Consider the following 17125-nt stretch of genomic DNA (forward strand, 5'->3'; position numbering starts at 1 on the left):
CCTTTCAAACCACATAGCCCACCGTGTGTCACATGTTTAACAAATTGCCATACTCTATTTTAGGCCTGTACTGCTGCGGTTGACTATTTGTTGCAATGAAAAGGACTGCAGCAGATAGTTTGTTGCTTGTGTTTGCTTATAGTATAACTGCTGAGTATATTTATTATAAGAATTGTTAAATCATGATTATTCAAGTTGCATTTATATGCTTCTGTGCACTTAAAGTGCAAAGATAATTCACTTTCATAAGAGTATTACAAGTTTGTAGGCATATGGAAATCAGAAAATCACTAAGTAGCTTTCCCCAGTGTGGATTTTTGAAAATTCTGCTCTTGTGCATATTATTTCCAGTGGTGTGTCTAAGAGACTAGGTTGCAAATCATGAAGTTCCTGGTTTGAATCTTTTCTCTGCCATGAACTTAGTAGGTGGCTTTAGGCAAGCTGCTCTCAGCCTCAGTCCTCCCATCCGTTGTATATGGATAATACTAACCTTTTCAGGGATGTTACAAGACTGCAACTAGATAATAACTGGAAGGTCCTGCTCAGATGTTTTTATTCAATGCCATCTATAAGTTCATAAGGACAAAAAGTTACGTGTTCGAAATACTTTATGAAAAATGTTCTTCTCTTTACCCCACCAACACCAAAAAGGGATCCATTAAATATTACAGTATCATTTTCAGGGTTTGCAGAAGTACACAGTACCCCTGTTAAAAAAGACAAACCAGCCCAGGGTGAACTGTGCATTCTTAGTAGCTGCAGAATGTTGAAAGATGGGAAACAGAAAACTGGTTGTGTAGAGTAGAATGCCCTCCAGGATCCTCTGACAATTTACAGAGTTGTATGCTGGAGAAGGGTGTGGTGGGTGGATGGATGGATGGATGGATGGATGGATCCCTAAGCAGGAACATTCTTTCCATGTGATGGGACATTTTTCCCTTGTCGAATTGTGAAGCTCAAAACAGGAAAGCAAATATTGTGAACATACAAAGTTTTAGTAATAACTTCAAGAGAAAACAAGAACATCGCCTGAAAAATTAGATGTGCATGTTCTGTTACACACATGACATGCTGCAAAGAACAGCCATAACAAAGTGAAAGTTGTTGTGATAACACAGGATGATGATGATGAAGTATCGCTGTTTGGATTCAGTACAGAGCTAGGAGTCACCTTCAGTACCTACCTATTATATGTTACATTCACACTGCCAGTGTTGGTAAGGTGGTCCCTCTTGCCCTTCTTACGTGCCTCCACTGGATGGCCATTTGAACATAGGAAAATAAACTTCATGGAAAATGTGGGTGACCTTACGAGGCATTGATTCTGCTGTCCATCATTCCAAAAACACATATTTTCAAAGTAAAAAATAATAGTAGTTCATAGTAGTGAAAACTCACTTAAGAGATGTATTTTATTGTGTGTGTGTGCTTTTATGTTCACACACACACACACACACACATGCTACACCTGAGCTGTAAGAGTATATCTCCTGGAATTTTGCAAACTTTTATATGCATACAATAGTTTTCACCTGCAGTGTGCAGATTGTAGGACCCGTGGTCCATAAGTGCATAAGTAGTTCAGTGTCATTTGTAAGTAGAACCATGTGGAATGGGTGCGACAGCCTAGTTTCTTCCATGCCAGCAGTGTGTTGTGTCAGTGGCATGGAAAGTACGGTAACCACATCGAATCATAGAATCATAGAGTTGGAAGAGACCACAAGGGCCATCGAGTCCAACCCCCTGCCAAGCAGGAAACACCATCAGAGCACTCCTGACATATGGTTGTCAAGCCTCTGCTTAAAGACCTCCAAAGAAGGAGACTCCACCACACTCCTTGGCAGCAAATTCCACTGTCAAACAGCTCTTACTGTCAGGAAGTTCTTCCGAATGTTTAGGTGGAATCTTCTTTCTTGTAGTTTGGATCCATCGCTCCATGTCCACTTCTCTGGAGCAGCAGAAAACAACCTTTCTCCCTCCGCTATATGACATCCTTTTATATATTTGAACATGCCTATCATATCACCCCTTAACCTCCTCTTCTCCAGGCTAAACATGCCCAGCTCCCTTAGCCGTTCCTCATAAGGCATCGTTTCCAGGCCTTTGACCATTTTGGTTTCCGCCCTCTGGACACGTTCCAGTTTGTCAGTGTCCTTCTTGAACTGTGGTGCCCAGAACTGGACACAGTACTCCAGGTGAGGTCTGACCAGAGCAGAATACAGTGGCACTATTACTTCCCGTGATCTAGATGCTATACTCCTATTGATGCAGCCCAGAATTGCATTGGCTTTTTTAGCTGCCGCGTCACACTGTTGGCTCATGTCAAGTTTGTGGTCAACCAAGACTCCTAGATCCTTTTCACATGTACATGCACATAATTGCACTCATCTCATGAGGCATTACTACCATAATAATTATTAGTTTTATTATTGTTATTTACATACAGTGATGGTTCCAGGAGCACGCCCAAACTGCAATCTTCCTCTTTAAGGGGTGTGTAACCCCATCCAGAGCACACAACTTTGTCATCTGCACTTTTGCTAAAGAGTAGTACAAATGATCTCAAGCTTCTAATAAGCTTCTCCAAGTTCTGATATTAAGGACCGCCTCTCCCCATATGAACCAACAACCATCATCTGAGGCCTTTCTCATGTGTCTCCTCCCCAAGAGATCCAGAGGGTGATGATACAAGAGCAGGCCTTTTCAGCAATGGATCCCTGTTTCTGGAATGCTTTCCCCAGGGACGTCCGTCTGATGTCTTCATTACATATATTTAGGCACCAGGCAAAAATGTTTCCCTTTAACCAGGCTTTTGACTGATTAACTTGCTATGTCTTTTTAAACGTATTTGTGGGAGGGGGTTTATTGGTTTGTTCTTATTTTTATTATGTATTCTGTGTTTTTATGTTGTGAACCACTGTCGTGCTTTGCAAGAGAGTCGTTGTTCAGCAAAAGTCTGTTGCACATGCACAATCTTGTGTGTTGCATGTAAGGAGATCTGCTGCTCTATTTAAAGTTCAGAAGCTGTGAGAAGGAAACAATAGGTGGGGAAAAGAGGGGGGTGGAACCTTATCAATTAAAGTACAATACTTGGTTTGGATTCCTCTAGGTTATGAGGCAGAATGAAGTATGCTTAGTCCTATGGGTACTTATTAGTTTTGTTGCAATGGATGGCATTGGATAGAAAAAGTATTTCATTATAAATAGAAGAAGTCTGTAACTAAAGCTTCTGTAACTAAATATTTAGGGTGGTTCTGTGTCTGAAAAGCCCTAAGGATTCAGCAGACAATAATACTTTTGTTTCTGCATAAGGAATGCCTGTCGTCTCAGTATTATTGTAAAAACAAAAATGTTATGACTATACACTTTTTTATCTCTCATATCTCATCGGCCATCTTTTCTTCCTTCCTCCCTCTGAAATATGATGTTGGTATTTTCTAAGATTATTACTCCGAGTATTTTTATATGCTTAATGTCAACACCCATTTTCTCGCCTTATATTATCCCTTCTTCATTTGCATTTGGTTTTAAACTGCAGAGGTTTGAATAAAGCACAGTGGAGGAAAACAGTTTTTCATGTTATTTTCTGAGTTGTACCCATCTCTGCTATTTTCCTTGTTAAAACTGACTTGTCTGGGTTTTCTTAATTTAAAAAAGCTCAGCTTCGCTCCATACCTGCTTTGCTTAAACCTGTGGCATTGTTTAAATCCAGTTTTCATCTCAGTGTGGCTCCACCCCCATTTTACTTAAACTCCTGTCACTGTACAATGAGAAGACAGGAACACTGAAAGGGGGAAAGCAACTGTTTTAAATTTCTCCCTCTTCCATTTATCACCTGCCTCTTGTCAAAAGAGATAACAGATGCAAAGCCCTGACATATTCCATGGTACATTCCCACAAATATGTATTTAATTCCTGGTACCACAAAGTTCCATATTCAGTGTAGCACAGGGGTCAGACCATGTTGTGGGCCAGACTATATATGGGGGGGGGGGGGGGGATGAACGAATTCCTATGCCCTCAAATAACCCAGAGATGCATTTTAAATAAAAGCACACATTCTACTCATGTAAAAACATTCTGATTCCTGGACCTTCCGCGGGCTGGATTTAGAAGGCAATTGGGCCGGATCCGGGCCCCGGGCCTTAGTTTGCCTACCCATGCTGTAGCACTTTAGCAGAGATTGTTGATGAGGAAGTAAGAACTGGTGGTGGTTTGTGAGTGGGGAAAACTTACTGCCCTTTTAAAATCAGTTGGCATCCACCTGTTCCTGGTGGTCAAATATTCCACATTTATCCACCTTCGCCGCATCAAGCAGTTGGTCCTTTACCTTTCCCGCCCCGACCTGGCCACAGTGATCCATGCGATGGTCACCTCCAGGCTTGACTACTGTAATTCGCTCTATGCGGGGCTGCCCTTGAAGCTGTCCCAGAAACTCCAGCGGGTGCAGAATGCTGCAGCGAGGCTCCTCACAGGGTCTCTGCCATGGGAGTATATTCACCCAGTGCTTTTCCAGCTGCATTGGCTCCCGGTGGAGTACAGGGTCAGATTTAAGGTGCTGGTTTTGACTATTAAAGCCCTTCACGGCCTAGGACCCTCGTACCTATGGGACCGCCTCTCCTGGTATGCCCCACAGAGGACCTTAAGGTCCATATATAGCAACACCCTAGAGGTCCCGGGCCCTAAGGAAGTTAAATTAGCCTCAGCCAGAGCCAGGGCCTTCTCAACACTGGCTCCGGCCTGGTGGAATGCTCTGTCTCTTGAGACCAGGGCCCTGCGGGATCTGATCTCTTTCTGCAGGGCCTGTAAGACAGAGTTGTTCCACCTGGCCTTTGGCTCAGAATCAGTTTGATTCCCTCCCCCTTTTTCTTTTTCCTTTCTCCTCCTATGATGAGATTGCTCCCTAATTGTTTTAATGTTGTATCTTAATCTTTTAAATTGTATTTTCATCAACTTGTTTTTATTACTGGTTGTTAGCCGCCCTGAGCCCGGTCTTGGCTGGGGAGGGCAGGGTATAAATAAAAATTTATTTTTATTATTATTATTAAAGCTCAGAAGGGTACATGAAGGCCATTTATGGTTTGATGGTGTTGTCTGACAGCAAAGAAGCAAATAGCTGTATGGCAAAACTATTCTGGAAGTGCAAGTGACAAGGGAATTGTTGCTGTCAGGATTCTCATTTCTAGCCAAGAACTTCAAAAGATATTATAACTTGCTCAAAATGCTATGTGGCTGATTCGTGTTAAGTAATTTGTTAAGTAGGAACTGTGTGTATGCGATTTTATCTGTTAGAGATTAAGAAATTCGTTCTTTCCCCACTTCTTACTTCTCTTTTTAAACTCCTAGGCCCTCCAAAAGAAAACAGCCCACCGCCACATCTGTTGACTTCAATGCTGATCCTGATTCTGGTGTTTATAATTCTGATCCTTTTAGCTGGCTATTTCTTCAGGTAAGCAGACATCAGACGCTTAGCTTGGAACTAGTTCTGTCTTGTTTCCATGTGATCTAATGAGGAAATGAAAGTGTGTTGCGTGCAGCTGTGCCGGCTGCACTCACCCACATTAGCAAGGGCAGCGGAGGATGTTACACACACTGTTTCTCTCCACCATCTGAAGCTTTTACAAACGGAAGATGATTAGAAAGAGTTTTTCCAGAATTACATGGTTTGTGAGACAAGCTGCAGTATTATACGTAAACAGGTAACTTATTTATCCACAACAGATCTGCACTATCCCCCTAAATTTATCTTGTTATACTTATTAAGGTTCAGGAAACACAGAAAAGCAGTGGTGACTTCAAGTGATAAAAAAATACCGAATGGAATCTTAGAAGAGCAAGGTAAAATATAAATTTTATTTACTTAATATTGAAAATCTTAGGTTTTTTAAAGTGGTAAATATAATGCTGAATGTAAATGTTTGGTTACTGAAATGTTTGTTACTCTTAGTTGTTGTTTTTAATTTAAAAACTTTACTTTTTAAAGCAACTTTCGCTTTTGTAGTAATATGCTGCTTACAAGTTTCTATCTATAACAGGGTGTAAGATCCAACACAAAGACTGGAAATTGAATATATTTATATATATATTTATATTTAAAGTCTAGTTAGACTTGGGCCACTTTTTACATATTATAAATGTTAGGTATAGAACCGAGAGATCTTAAGCATACCTTGTCCTAAAATCAGGTTTGAAGAAGGGTATATAAATATTTTAAAGAAATAATTACACAAGAATGTTTTGTAAATGTGAGAAACAGTAGTTTGAAAACATGTGTATCATACCTATTCATTTGTGAAGGAGACAGAAATCACTGTAGAACCCAGCTGAGTGAACTGGATGTTTTTATTTCATGTATTAAAAATAGCCTTGAAACAGAGCCATGAACTGGACTTGCAGAAAGTTGCAGCTATTGAATAATACTTTGGTTTAAAAGTAGTGGTTCTTAAGCATCTTTATCTCTGTCCTAGATCATAACCAGTGTGATGTTGCTAATACCTATTGCATTCCGAGTGTTCAGGGCACTTTAGACTGCAATCCTGTACACACTTACCTGGAGTAAGGTCACGTCCTTTAAATCACTTGGCTTTCCCCAAAGAATCCTGTGAACTTTAGTTTACCCCCTCAGAGACCTCAGCAAACTGCAGCTCCCAAGATTATTTGGGGGAAGTCATGTGTTTTCAGTGTATGGCGTGAATGTGACCAAGGTCCTACCAAACTTAACAGGACTTGCTTCTGTGTTGATGTGCATAGGATTGTGCTGTGAGAAACATTCTCTTGGTGTGAAACTACAGTTTGTAACTGGAATTATAGCGGGTTGGTTAGGCGAGTATTTTGCTTTCCAGATATAACACCCCAACCCCCGTAGTGTGCCCCTTGCTCACAAAATTTCAAGGCTTAGTTTTTTAAAACAAATAAATAAAATAAAATATGCTATTATAGTCCATTGTAGCTAAGGAAGGATGGAACATGCCTTACTCCAGGTATGCTGTGTCCCCAATAATACCCCTTCCCCTGTGAATGAAAAGCAAGAGGCAGCCACATGTGACATTTGTGTAGTTTAACTCTCCGTGGCTTGGATCCAGAAACTCAGTGAGCAGAACTAGGGCACTCCTGTGAGTGGAAGGAGGAAGTTACTATTTTGTCCTTTTCCCTGGAACTGCCAGTTCCCACTGAGAATCTGCTCTCAAAGGTTTGAGGCTCTTTGAAACACATGAGATTGCTTGGAGGACTGCAGGAAGAAGGTGAAGCTGGCAAAAATCTCTGCTTCCCCCCCACCCCACCTCACCCCCTCCCCGTTCTTCCAGTGGGAGTTTATACTAGGTTACAGTCTCTCTTGTGAATAATAATAATAATAATAATAATAATAATAATTTATTATTTATACCCCGCCCATCTGGCTGAGTTTCCCCAGCCACTCTGGGCAGCTTCCAATCGAGTGTTAAAAACAATACAGCATTAAATATTAAAAACTTCCCTAAACAGGGCTGCCTTCAGATGTCTTTTAAAGATAAGATAGCTGCTTATTTCCTTCACATCTGAAGGGAGGGCGTTCCACAGGGCAGGTGCCACCACCGAGAAGGCCCTCTGTCGTAAGGTCGTAAGAAGAGCCTTTCAGAATCAGGCCAAATGCCCATCTAGTCCAGCATCCTGGGCTCACGGGAGTCAAGCAGAAGCCTATAGGAAGTTCACAAGCTGGATGTAACAGCATGTCCCCCATTTTTTATTCCCAGCAGCGTTGCATTCAGAGGCATACTGAGGGCTTCAACCTGTCATCCTTTCAATAGTCCTGTATTGTAAATTTCCATTTCATGGGCAAGGGGCTAATAGCTTGCCCAGGAGCAGCTGGTTTATAGCTGAGTTTAATCCTTAAACTGCTTGGCTGGACTCACAATTTACACTACTGGCCACTGAGCTGCACCTGATTTTATGTATAAATAAATACAAATACATTAATACAAATACAGTAGTACCTCGGCTTACGAACTTAATCCGTTCCGGAAGTCGTTCTTAAATCAAAACTGTTCTTAAACCGAGGCGCACTTTCCCTAATGAGGCCTCCTGCTGCCGGTGCCCTTCCACCGTTCAGATTCCGTTCTTAGACTGAGGTAAAGTTCTCAAACCAAGACACTATTTCCGGTTTTGCGGAGTTTGTGAACCAAATTGTTCTTAAACCGGACTGTTCTTAAACCGAGGTACCACTGTATAGACATAGTAAGTGTTACACAAGAATACACCATCCAGCAGAAACAGATAATAAGGAAACAAAAAGAGGGGGAATCATAGAATTATTGGAAGGGACCCCAAGGGTCATATAGTCCAACCCCCTGTCATGCAGGAATCACAGCTAAATTGTTTCATGCCTTTTCTTCATTACAGCTTGTATTAATGCTCATTTTTCAAATGCTGTGCGTATTTTTACAAAACCAATATATACGGCAGTCGTCTGGAGAATTAAATGTCTTTTATTGTGTACGTATTTATTTAACACATAGTCCCGCTTTCCTCCAGTGAGCCCAATGTGATATATGTTGTTCTCCCCCTCCCAATTTATCCTCCCCCAAACCCTGTGATGTAGGTTAGGCTGAGAGAGATGGTGGCTGGCTCCGAGGTTACATAGTGAGCTTCATGGCTGAGTGGGGATTTGACCCCTGGTCTTCCAGGTTCTACTCCAATGCTCCAACCACTACAACATATTGAAAGCGTTAAAAATGAATGACACAATAGTCAGCTTGTCAGATTCAGCAGAATAAATATTGGTGGGTGTTTCTAGATGTGGGGCTTCCCTTCAGAAGAGCTCATTGTGAAATTGAGCTCATTCAGCTATGAGTTCAGAATTACTAAACTGAAGCATCTAAACTGTTCAGATGTGTGTTTCCCTTCCCTTCAGTCCCTCCCATCCCAGAAAGGAACTCTTTCCCCCCCCCCCTTTTGCTTTGGCACTAATATTCCTGCTATGGGATATTTTTCCCCTTTCTTTCTTCTTAGAACTTATAGCCCACCCAGCACCAAATGATCCAAAGTCAGGTTATACAACATAGTTAAAACAAGTACAATTTACCATATTTTTCTGTATATAAGACTAGGTTTTTTTCCCTTTAAAATGTCAAAAATTAGGGGGTGTCTTATACACGGATACATCTTCCCCCATTTTCTTAAATCTGAGTCCTCCAAAATTCCGTCCTATAGATGGAAAAATACAGTACATTAAAATTATAAAATAAAACCACAAAGTAACAAACCAGCAGCTTCCACTGACAAACTTCTCTTTCAACAGTGTCCCATCCTTTTTCCTGCTGTTATTGTGAGGCTTTTGTTTTCATCAGCTCCCCTTTGTATGCTTTTATGTATAGTGTTTACTGTTTGATTTATTTATTTTTACTTGTGTAAAGTATGGTAAGTGTTTCCATTTTGGAATTGTACAGGTTTGCCATGCAGTTTAAGAGGATTAAATGTACATCCCTCCTCTCAGCTAAATACTCCATTGATATTCACTGTTAATTATGAGTATGCTGGCTAAAAACATAGTGAGATTCCCCCCCCCCCCCCCCCGCTTCGTTTCAAGTCAAATTTGCACATCATTGTACACATTGCTTGAGTTTGATGTGTTTCCATTCTGCCCACTGTCTGTCCCCAGTTTCCCAGTCTCCCTACCCACCCCAGCTCCTATTGGTGAAGCTTTCATCCACCCCAACTCCACCCCCTCCCAAATCATCATCTTAGGAACACACCTCAGAGTTGCAGATAAAATTCTTCCTTAGCATTCTTTTGGTGAGCAGGGGATTCTAAATGAACATTTGAACTGCAGTGTCATTATTCATACCATATGTAATAATATATATTATGTTGGCATCCTATCCAGCAGAACAACAGATGCTTCTCAGAAGGTCTCCTTCTGGCCCCAAAAAGTATTTTCCTATTCCAGTGGAACATCTGGAACATGAAATACGGATAAGAGCAGCTGATGATGGGAAGTTGTTTCGGGAGGAGTTTAATGTAAGTCTTCATATTTTGTATTGAATGTTGTGTTTTCTTCAACGACACAGCAAATGCAGGTAACAAATTGTGTGTAATACTTTTATTTTATTTTTTTATACCCTGCTAATCTGCCTGGGTTCCCCCGGCTACTCTTCCTCTAAAAGAAGAAAAGGTGTAGGACCTCATGTTTAAAAATTACATGTGTGCATCAGTTGGCATTTGTTTCAGGCTAAGGTATGGGCCTGTACTATGTAAACCTTACCATCGTTCCTTTTTGATACCGTGCCATTTAGAAACATTAAAAATCTTGCTGAGGCATGACCAGGTTTGCCAGTGAAGTCATGCAGGGGGCTGGCCTTGTATTCTATTTACAATCCGTGCTGTGCCTGAACTCAAAATGGCTCTTCATTCTCAGCTCCTGTGTGCTTAACTATGTTTCCTTTTATCAACTTATCTCATGCAAAATAATCCTGAAGAGGAATACAGTGCCAAAAAAACCCACAATAAAGTTATGCAGTCCAGCTGTCAATAAACAACAAAGCAGGAAAGAACACATAGGTAGTTAAAACACCTGTTTGCAAAGTGCAGCATTCAACCAAAAGGCTGGGTGAATAAGTAGGTCTTCCGTTCACACTGATAGTTTATAAGGCTCCTTGCCAGCTATATTGGGGGATGGGAGGAGTTCTGCAGGGTGCCTCTATTGAGCAAACACCATCATAGTTTTACTCCACCTGGCTGGTTCAGGTTCAGGGCAGCTTTGCTTCCAGTCTGCCCATCCTGACTGGTCATTCAGCCACCCCTCCAGGTTCTCATGTGCCAAGTTCCTGTACATCATTTCCAGCACACACAGAGCCACTGTGCTACAGCATAAACAATTAAGGGCATTGGCAATTCTCTCCTGTAGAAATACTGAAGAAAGGGGAAAGGTAGAAAAAGCAATGTCATTTCTTAGTGGTGTTCATATTCTCCAAACCTAGGGAGTTTCTCCCAATACATATCTGAGCGACACTCTGTCCCGTGTGCCACAACTTTCCGAAATCCTACCTCCTATCAAACATTCTGACCTTTGCCTTAAAAGCTATGGAGTTTCCCACTCCACAGTGCCTTGTTGCAAGAAATGGGGATTAGCAACTGGTTATTATGGAGAAAAGAGATAAATAATCACCAAGCTATCCCACAACTCAGAATAGTGTGCATGCATATGGATAGGTGCCGAAAATCCATGAATCTTGCTGAGGCCTGAATTGTGGTAGCAACTGTGCATCATTGTGCTGTTATTTGCCGCTTGGCAAATGGGATGTGGAGAGAACTGAAGCTTCTCAGATACCTAGGGAAGTCTACAGCTTTCCCCTTCGAATCAGTGACCTGTGATACCCTGACCTTCCTACCGATTAAAAAATATATGACAATTTTGAGGAAGCAGAGGCATGTTGTTAATCTGAGCACAACCCCTAGAGGAGTGTATGTTGTTGTTGGTCCCCCAAGTTCTGGCTCCCTATTAGCAGTAGTCCCTCAATATCTGCTTTTAATGGTGCTGAAGGTTTCTTGTAAATACGATCCTCACCTCGTTCAGTAAAGCAGGCTTGCTCTTTCGCTTCCTGCTACATTGTGGTTGCATACAGAAAGGGTTTCTTTTTCCTGGCTGCTTGCTCACTAGCAGAAAGGAACATACTATGTTGGGTTTGCTCTCTGACCTCATATGAACAGTTCTGTGAAGCTGAACTTACTCCTTACATCAGGTCTCATAGATGCAGCCATGGCAATGAAGGAACAGCATTAGTTTAGATTTGAGTTCATCTAAGTGAAAAAGAAAATGCCAATTAAACCGTCTCTGTTATGCAGCAGTGCTATAATATAGGAGGAGGCTATAATTGTCAGGATTGCATGTCAGCAGTTTTTATTATGATTATATGCTTAAAATGTGCCTTTTTAAAAGTAATAGTGCATCTCTGTCAATTAAATGTTTTATCTTTGCATGTCTATAAATAAATAAATCATAAATAATAATAATTAAATACATCCTGATGCCTTGGCACAGTGTGGATCTCCTAAATATATTAGATGATTTCATAGTAAAAAAAACTTCTTCTCCTTCACTAATTATGTTTATTACTTTCTAATGGTAATTTACCCTGCCTCCAAAATGGAAGAATGTACCAATGTACCTATTTTAAATGTAGTAATGCAAACTACATGAAACCCTATTTTAAAACACGGAAGTCCTGGTCCGGATAGAGTGATGTATAACAAGGTGTTGCATGTTACTACTGGCTTGAGAGAGAGTGTGTTCCTACTGGGATTGAATGATTTGACTCCAAGGACATATTGTGGTACAGGTGTGCACACTTTCCAGTGCAGCTGGAAATCTGTTCATAGAAGCATGCCTCCAGGTGCATTTCTGCCCTAATTGATTGGGACATGAACCTAGTGAATATCAACACTGCCTTCTGGCGTTGATGGTCAGATGGTATGTTATGTATTTGATGGGCATGTCTAAGGCGCAAACTACATGTGTCACTTAAATTGTAAGTGAGTGCAAGTTTTCTTCCACAAATTACAAGCACAAGGTCCTGGTGTGGATTTGGAACCTAGATTTCTATGCAGACATATCTTCTTTAAAAACTTTAAACATTTATAGTCATTATAGTTTCTAATGAACATTTATATGTGGATTGAAATAGATTTCTAAAAACATAGGACGTTAAGCTAATCATATCACACACACACTTTGATTGTCCTTGCATATTTTGAACTTCTTATTTTGGATTCACATAACTGGGATTTTGAGTCCTTCATCCATACTCGATAATCCTGTTCATTTTCAATGTTTTATGCTTCAGTTCTTAATGGCGTGGTCACTACATGAGTCATTTTGAGATTGTTATTTCAAGTTGCCAGTGCAAACAACAAACACTCATCTTTCTTTGAAACTGGAACTTACTCCTGGGGTTGGTGGATTCAAAGAATTTTGTTAACCTTTTCATGTGGGCATTATTGAGCTCCATGGGATACAGCTGTTTTACTTAAACCATCTCCTCTATGTAACTACTCACTATGGTATGCAGTTTTGAACCGACACCACATATTTTTCCTGTAGTCATTACCTCCTGGATATATGCAAGGAACACTTGAGATGGCAAATAAAGAGGAAAACAGAGAAAAGAACAGATATCCCAACATACTACCTTGTAAGTATTAATGATTTGTTGATTTATTATAAATAATAAGGTTTATATTAGGAAGGACCAAATTCTTATTAAAGTAATAGTGTTTTCCATGCAAGTACCCATGTTAATCTGTTGCAGAAAGAAACAACAGTATTGCGGCATCTAAAGGCTACAAGCTTTAGCCCTAGCTTTTATCGACTAGAGTCTCCTTCAACAGATGCATGCATTGGTACTATTCTCAGTTGGCAGATAGAAATGTGCATGGATAAAGTGAAAAATAGTAAACATTTCAGCCAAATGACCAAGATGTACAGTGACTGTTGTGTGTTAAACTTAAACGTATTGATAGGGGCGACCTGTCCCATTTTGCTACCCGAGGCAAAACAGGAATTGCCTCCTCCCCCCCTCCTCCACTTCCGCCATCACCACTCCCACCTCTCACCAAACTTGGTGGAAGTCAGCGCACTCCTCAAAGTGTTGCCACTCGCTTGGCAACGTCACATGCCAGAACACCTCCCTATTGGCGGCAGAAGCAGGTACTTCTGCCACCTGAGGTGGGCTCTTCACCCCGCGTCATGGGCGGGTCAGCTCTGCATATTTAAGATAAATCACATTGACAGTTCACAACACTGATAACATGGTTTTTCTAACCTTTGCTAAACAGATATAACTGGGGAGGTAACCATTATGGTTTGATTACGGTCTAAATAAATGGACTCAAACTTCCTGAGTTCTCCTTCAGCTTTGTCCTTGTTGGTAGGTGATACCAGGATGACAGTCGTTGCTTTGATTTCTTTCTTGCCCTTCATCATAAGGCCTCAGATGACCTGCAGCAATTTAAAAGTACAATATTAAAATCAATTTAAAATAAATTACAGTCAAGAGAATAGGGTGACTGCACATGAATGAATTCCTGTTGGTGTTTATCTGATGCCATTAGGTCCTGTAACAGTTTTGCCTGAGAGCATTTGGGGACAGAGCTGGTATCAAGGTTTGTAGCAGTGCCTTGTCCCAGGGCTTCTGTCTCTCCGTTAGGCTGGGTCACCTTTTTACACGAGGGGCTGAATGTAAACAAGGGAAGGCCTGTCACCCCAGGCCTGTGAGAGAGAAATATAATTGTTTAGGATGGCTGTACATCACTGATGGTTTTGGCATGGTTTTAGCTGGTTGCTGCTGGAGGCAACAATAATAGCATCAGCCATATTAAGGCTGTTCATATGCTGATGCCTGACAAGTATCACTTCTAACCTGCCCTTCTTCTGTCTGCGTAAGACAAACAGGTCAGTCTCTACATGAAAATTATAAATGGACAAATATTTGACAATAGAAATGGCTGCATTCCGAAACAGTGAAATGATATTTTAGTCTTAGATGAAAACTTAATGTTAATATTCTTTGAGAAAGGAACTTTAAAAGTGGACCGCGGAGTGAAACTGCTGAAGTAGAATTCATCAGTAAATTTGATTTTGTTTCATGGTCTCATTAATGGTTTTTGTTTTGTTTTGTATTTATTATGTATTCTCATTTTGCATTTTTGTGTTGTGAACTGTCCTGGGATATTCGGATGAAGGGTGGTATACAAATTTAATAAATCAAATGGTGTTGCTATTGGCTTAAGGTATTCATCAGGCAGAATAATGTTTTTAGAGTTTGTTTTGTTGCTGAGAAGAAAACAATGTGTTTCAGAAGGTTGTCAGCACTGTATCTATATTTGCCAAAGGAGCTTCTAATTGTGTATGTTTGTTCTTTACAGACGACCATTCCAGGGTAGTTTTAACGCAAATAGGTGGACTTCAGTGTTCAGACTACATCAATGCTTCATATATAGATGTAAGTGAATAGATTTCTTTTTAAATTACTTTTTAAATTTTTAAAGCAAGCAGCACATTGACAGTTTTGAAATTCATATTGTAAGAGCATAAGTTTAAAAGACAACTGTGTACATTTTTCTCCTCCAGGGCTACAAGGAAAAGAATAAATTTATAGCAGCTCAAGGTATCTCCATTATTCCATCCATTTCTCTTTTTAAATGTTTTGCTTTAAACATCTGCATGTACAAAGCAATTTCAGCAAATGTGTTCTTCAGAATTTACCCTTATGCTTAGGCAGTCAGATTTTAAAGAGCTTTTTGAATACAGCTTTGGCTTTATACCCACCTCTGCATGTTCACACATTCCTTAGAGAAAAGGGAGGGTAGATGAGTAGTCCTGCTCCAGGCATTTAGCCTTGGACTGTTTCTAAGCCATCCATTGCAGCTGGCGTGCTAACTCTGAACAGAACCCAGACGTGAAGGATGGGCTGCTCAAGACATGGACTAAGCACTTAGTGCAATTTCATCCATTTCTCCAAATTACATCAACAGGCAGCCAGGCCTAAGGCCGAGCCCTATATAGCACATCAGGAAAAGGTGTGAGCAGCCAGGCAACAGTAGTGAGAAATTAACCACCACCTTGCCAACCCTCCACATGAGGAAATACGTCTTCTACAAAGTCCCTGCCTTGTTTCGTCCCATCCCATCTCCTGCTGGTGCTCCAGTTGTGTGAGAAGTTGCTATCTAGAAGCACCCAAGCCAAAATGAAAGGAAAGGGAGATTTTGGACAGTGAAAGATAGCATAGTCACAATGACATCATTCCTCTTATGAACTAGAATCAGATATCTCTATTTAGTGAGAAATGCTATTTTTAATAAGCTGCATTAAGATGCATAGCTCTGCTTTAAACATACAGTAAATATGGGAAGCACATGGATTTGTTATCAGACCATTTCCATCTAATGAAAGTGCAGCCTTGTCCTCTATGAAGTTACCCATTACATCATATTTGGAGGCCCTGCACTGAGTGCCCTATCTTCTGAGGTTAGACAGGACCTTTTCTGCCTCTTTGGATAGCCTGTCTACATTTGTTTGCATGCCACATATGCTAGCATTATTTAGGTGCTAGATGAAGACAGTTTTATTTCCCTGGGCTTTTGTTTGACAATTTTGCTTCTGGGCAGCATTGCTACTGCTTTAGTATTTATTGTGGAATTATTTGGTTGGTTTTAAATCTTGTGAACTGCTTTGAACGTTATTATTGATAGAGATATTTTTAAATAAATGAAATAAATATTTTTTCCCCTTTTTCTTTTTAACAGTAGTATTGTTTGTGTTCATCATAGTTTTTGATTAAATAGCTGTGTTGTATGTGTAGGCCCTAAACAAGACACTGTAAATGATTTCTGGAGGATGATATGGGAACAAAAGTCTGCAACTATTGTCATGTTAACAAATGTGAAAGAGAGAAAAGAGGTAGGACACATTTTAAAAATATTTCCCCTCATACTGTTTGGAGTTTTCCCATAACTCACAAGACTGTTACTAATGTTACCACTTCCTGTTCCGAGTTCTTTAATAAGTCTGGGGTTTCTGACACAATCGCTGCAGCATGCTGGCTTAACTAAACTTTCTTTACTTCTGAGCAAATAATTGGTGACTAACTGAGAAACTTAATGGTGTTTGTGTGTCATTTCTGAATCATGTTTTCAGTCAAATGTGAATGTTTGGGCTTTATCCCTGGTTTATGGCAGTTGTGAATTACCTTTAGAGATACAGTCATACCTTGGGTTACAGACGCTTCAGGTTGCGTTTTTTTGGGTTGCACACTGCCGAAACCCGGAAGTACCGGAACAGGTTACTTCTGGGTTTCGGTGGTCGCGCATGTGCAGAAGTGCTAATTCACGCTTTGCACATGCGCAGAAGCGCCGAATTGCAACTTGTGTGTGCAGACACGTCACTGCGGGTTGCAAACGTGCATCCCGCAAAGATCACATTCGCAACCCGAGCGTCCACTGTACATAGTTTTCATTGGTAGGAAAATAGCTATTATTTATTATGCATCTATTTTCCACCTGAGAATATACACTTGCATAGGGTTATGAAAATGTCTTTTAAGATAGTAATTCAAGGTAAGAAGAGCCTGCTGGATCAGGCCAATGGTCCATCTAG

The 17125-nt window shown here is 40.6% G+C and overlaps 1 protein-coding gene across 6 annotated transcripts in view; it reads left to right on the forward strand.

Annotated features, from left to right (window-relative positions):
• Nucleotides 1–17125, forward strand: part of PTPRE (protein tyrosine phosphatase receptor type E) — a 99099-nt gene that overhangs the window by 66989 nt on the left and 14985 nt on the right. For 3 of the 6 annotated variants that reach the window (XM_077930366.1, XM_077930364.1, XM_028729945.2), the window contains exons 3-9: nucleotides 5347–5449; nucleotides 5765–5838; nucleotides 9860–9993; nucleotides 13073–13163; nucleotides 14896–14972; nucleotides 15101–15137; nucleotides 16332–16429. In XM_077930366.1, the coding sequence (XP_077786492.1) occupies nucleotides 5347–5449; nucleotides 5765–5838; nucleotides 9860–9993; nucleotides 13073–13163; nucleotides 14896–14972; nucleotides 15101–15137; nucleotides 16332–16429 (614 nt within the window). Of the gene's footprint in view, nucleotides 1–5346; nucleotides 5450–5550; nucleotides 5664–5764; nucleotides 5839–9859; nucleotides 9994–13072; nucleotides 13164–14895; nucleotides 14973–15100; nucleotides 15138–16331; nucleotides 16430–17125 lie in introns of those variants that run through there. The other 3 variants (XM_077930365.1, XM_028729947.2, XM_028729948.2) reach the window with 3 other exon arrangements.

Source organism: Podarcis muralis, chromosome 6 (genome assembly GCF_964188315.1).
Source record: "Podarcis muralis chromosome 6, rPodMur119.hap1.1, whole genome shotgun sequence".
NCBI classification, from domain to species: domain Eukaryota; kingdom Metazoa; phylum Chordata; class Lepidosauria; order Squamata; family Lacertidae; genus Podarcis; species Podarcis muralis.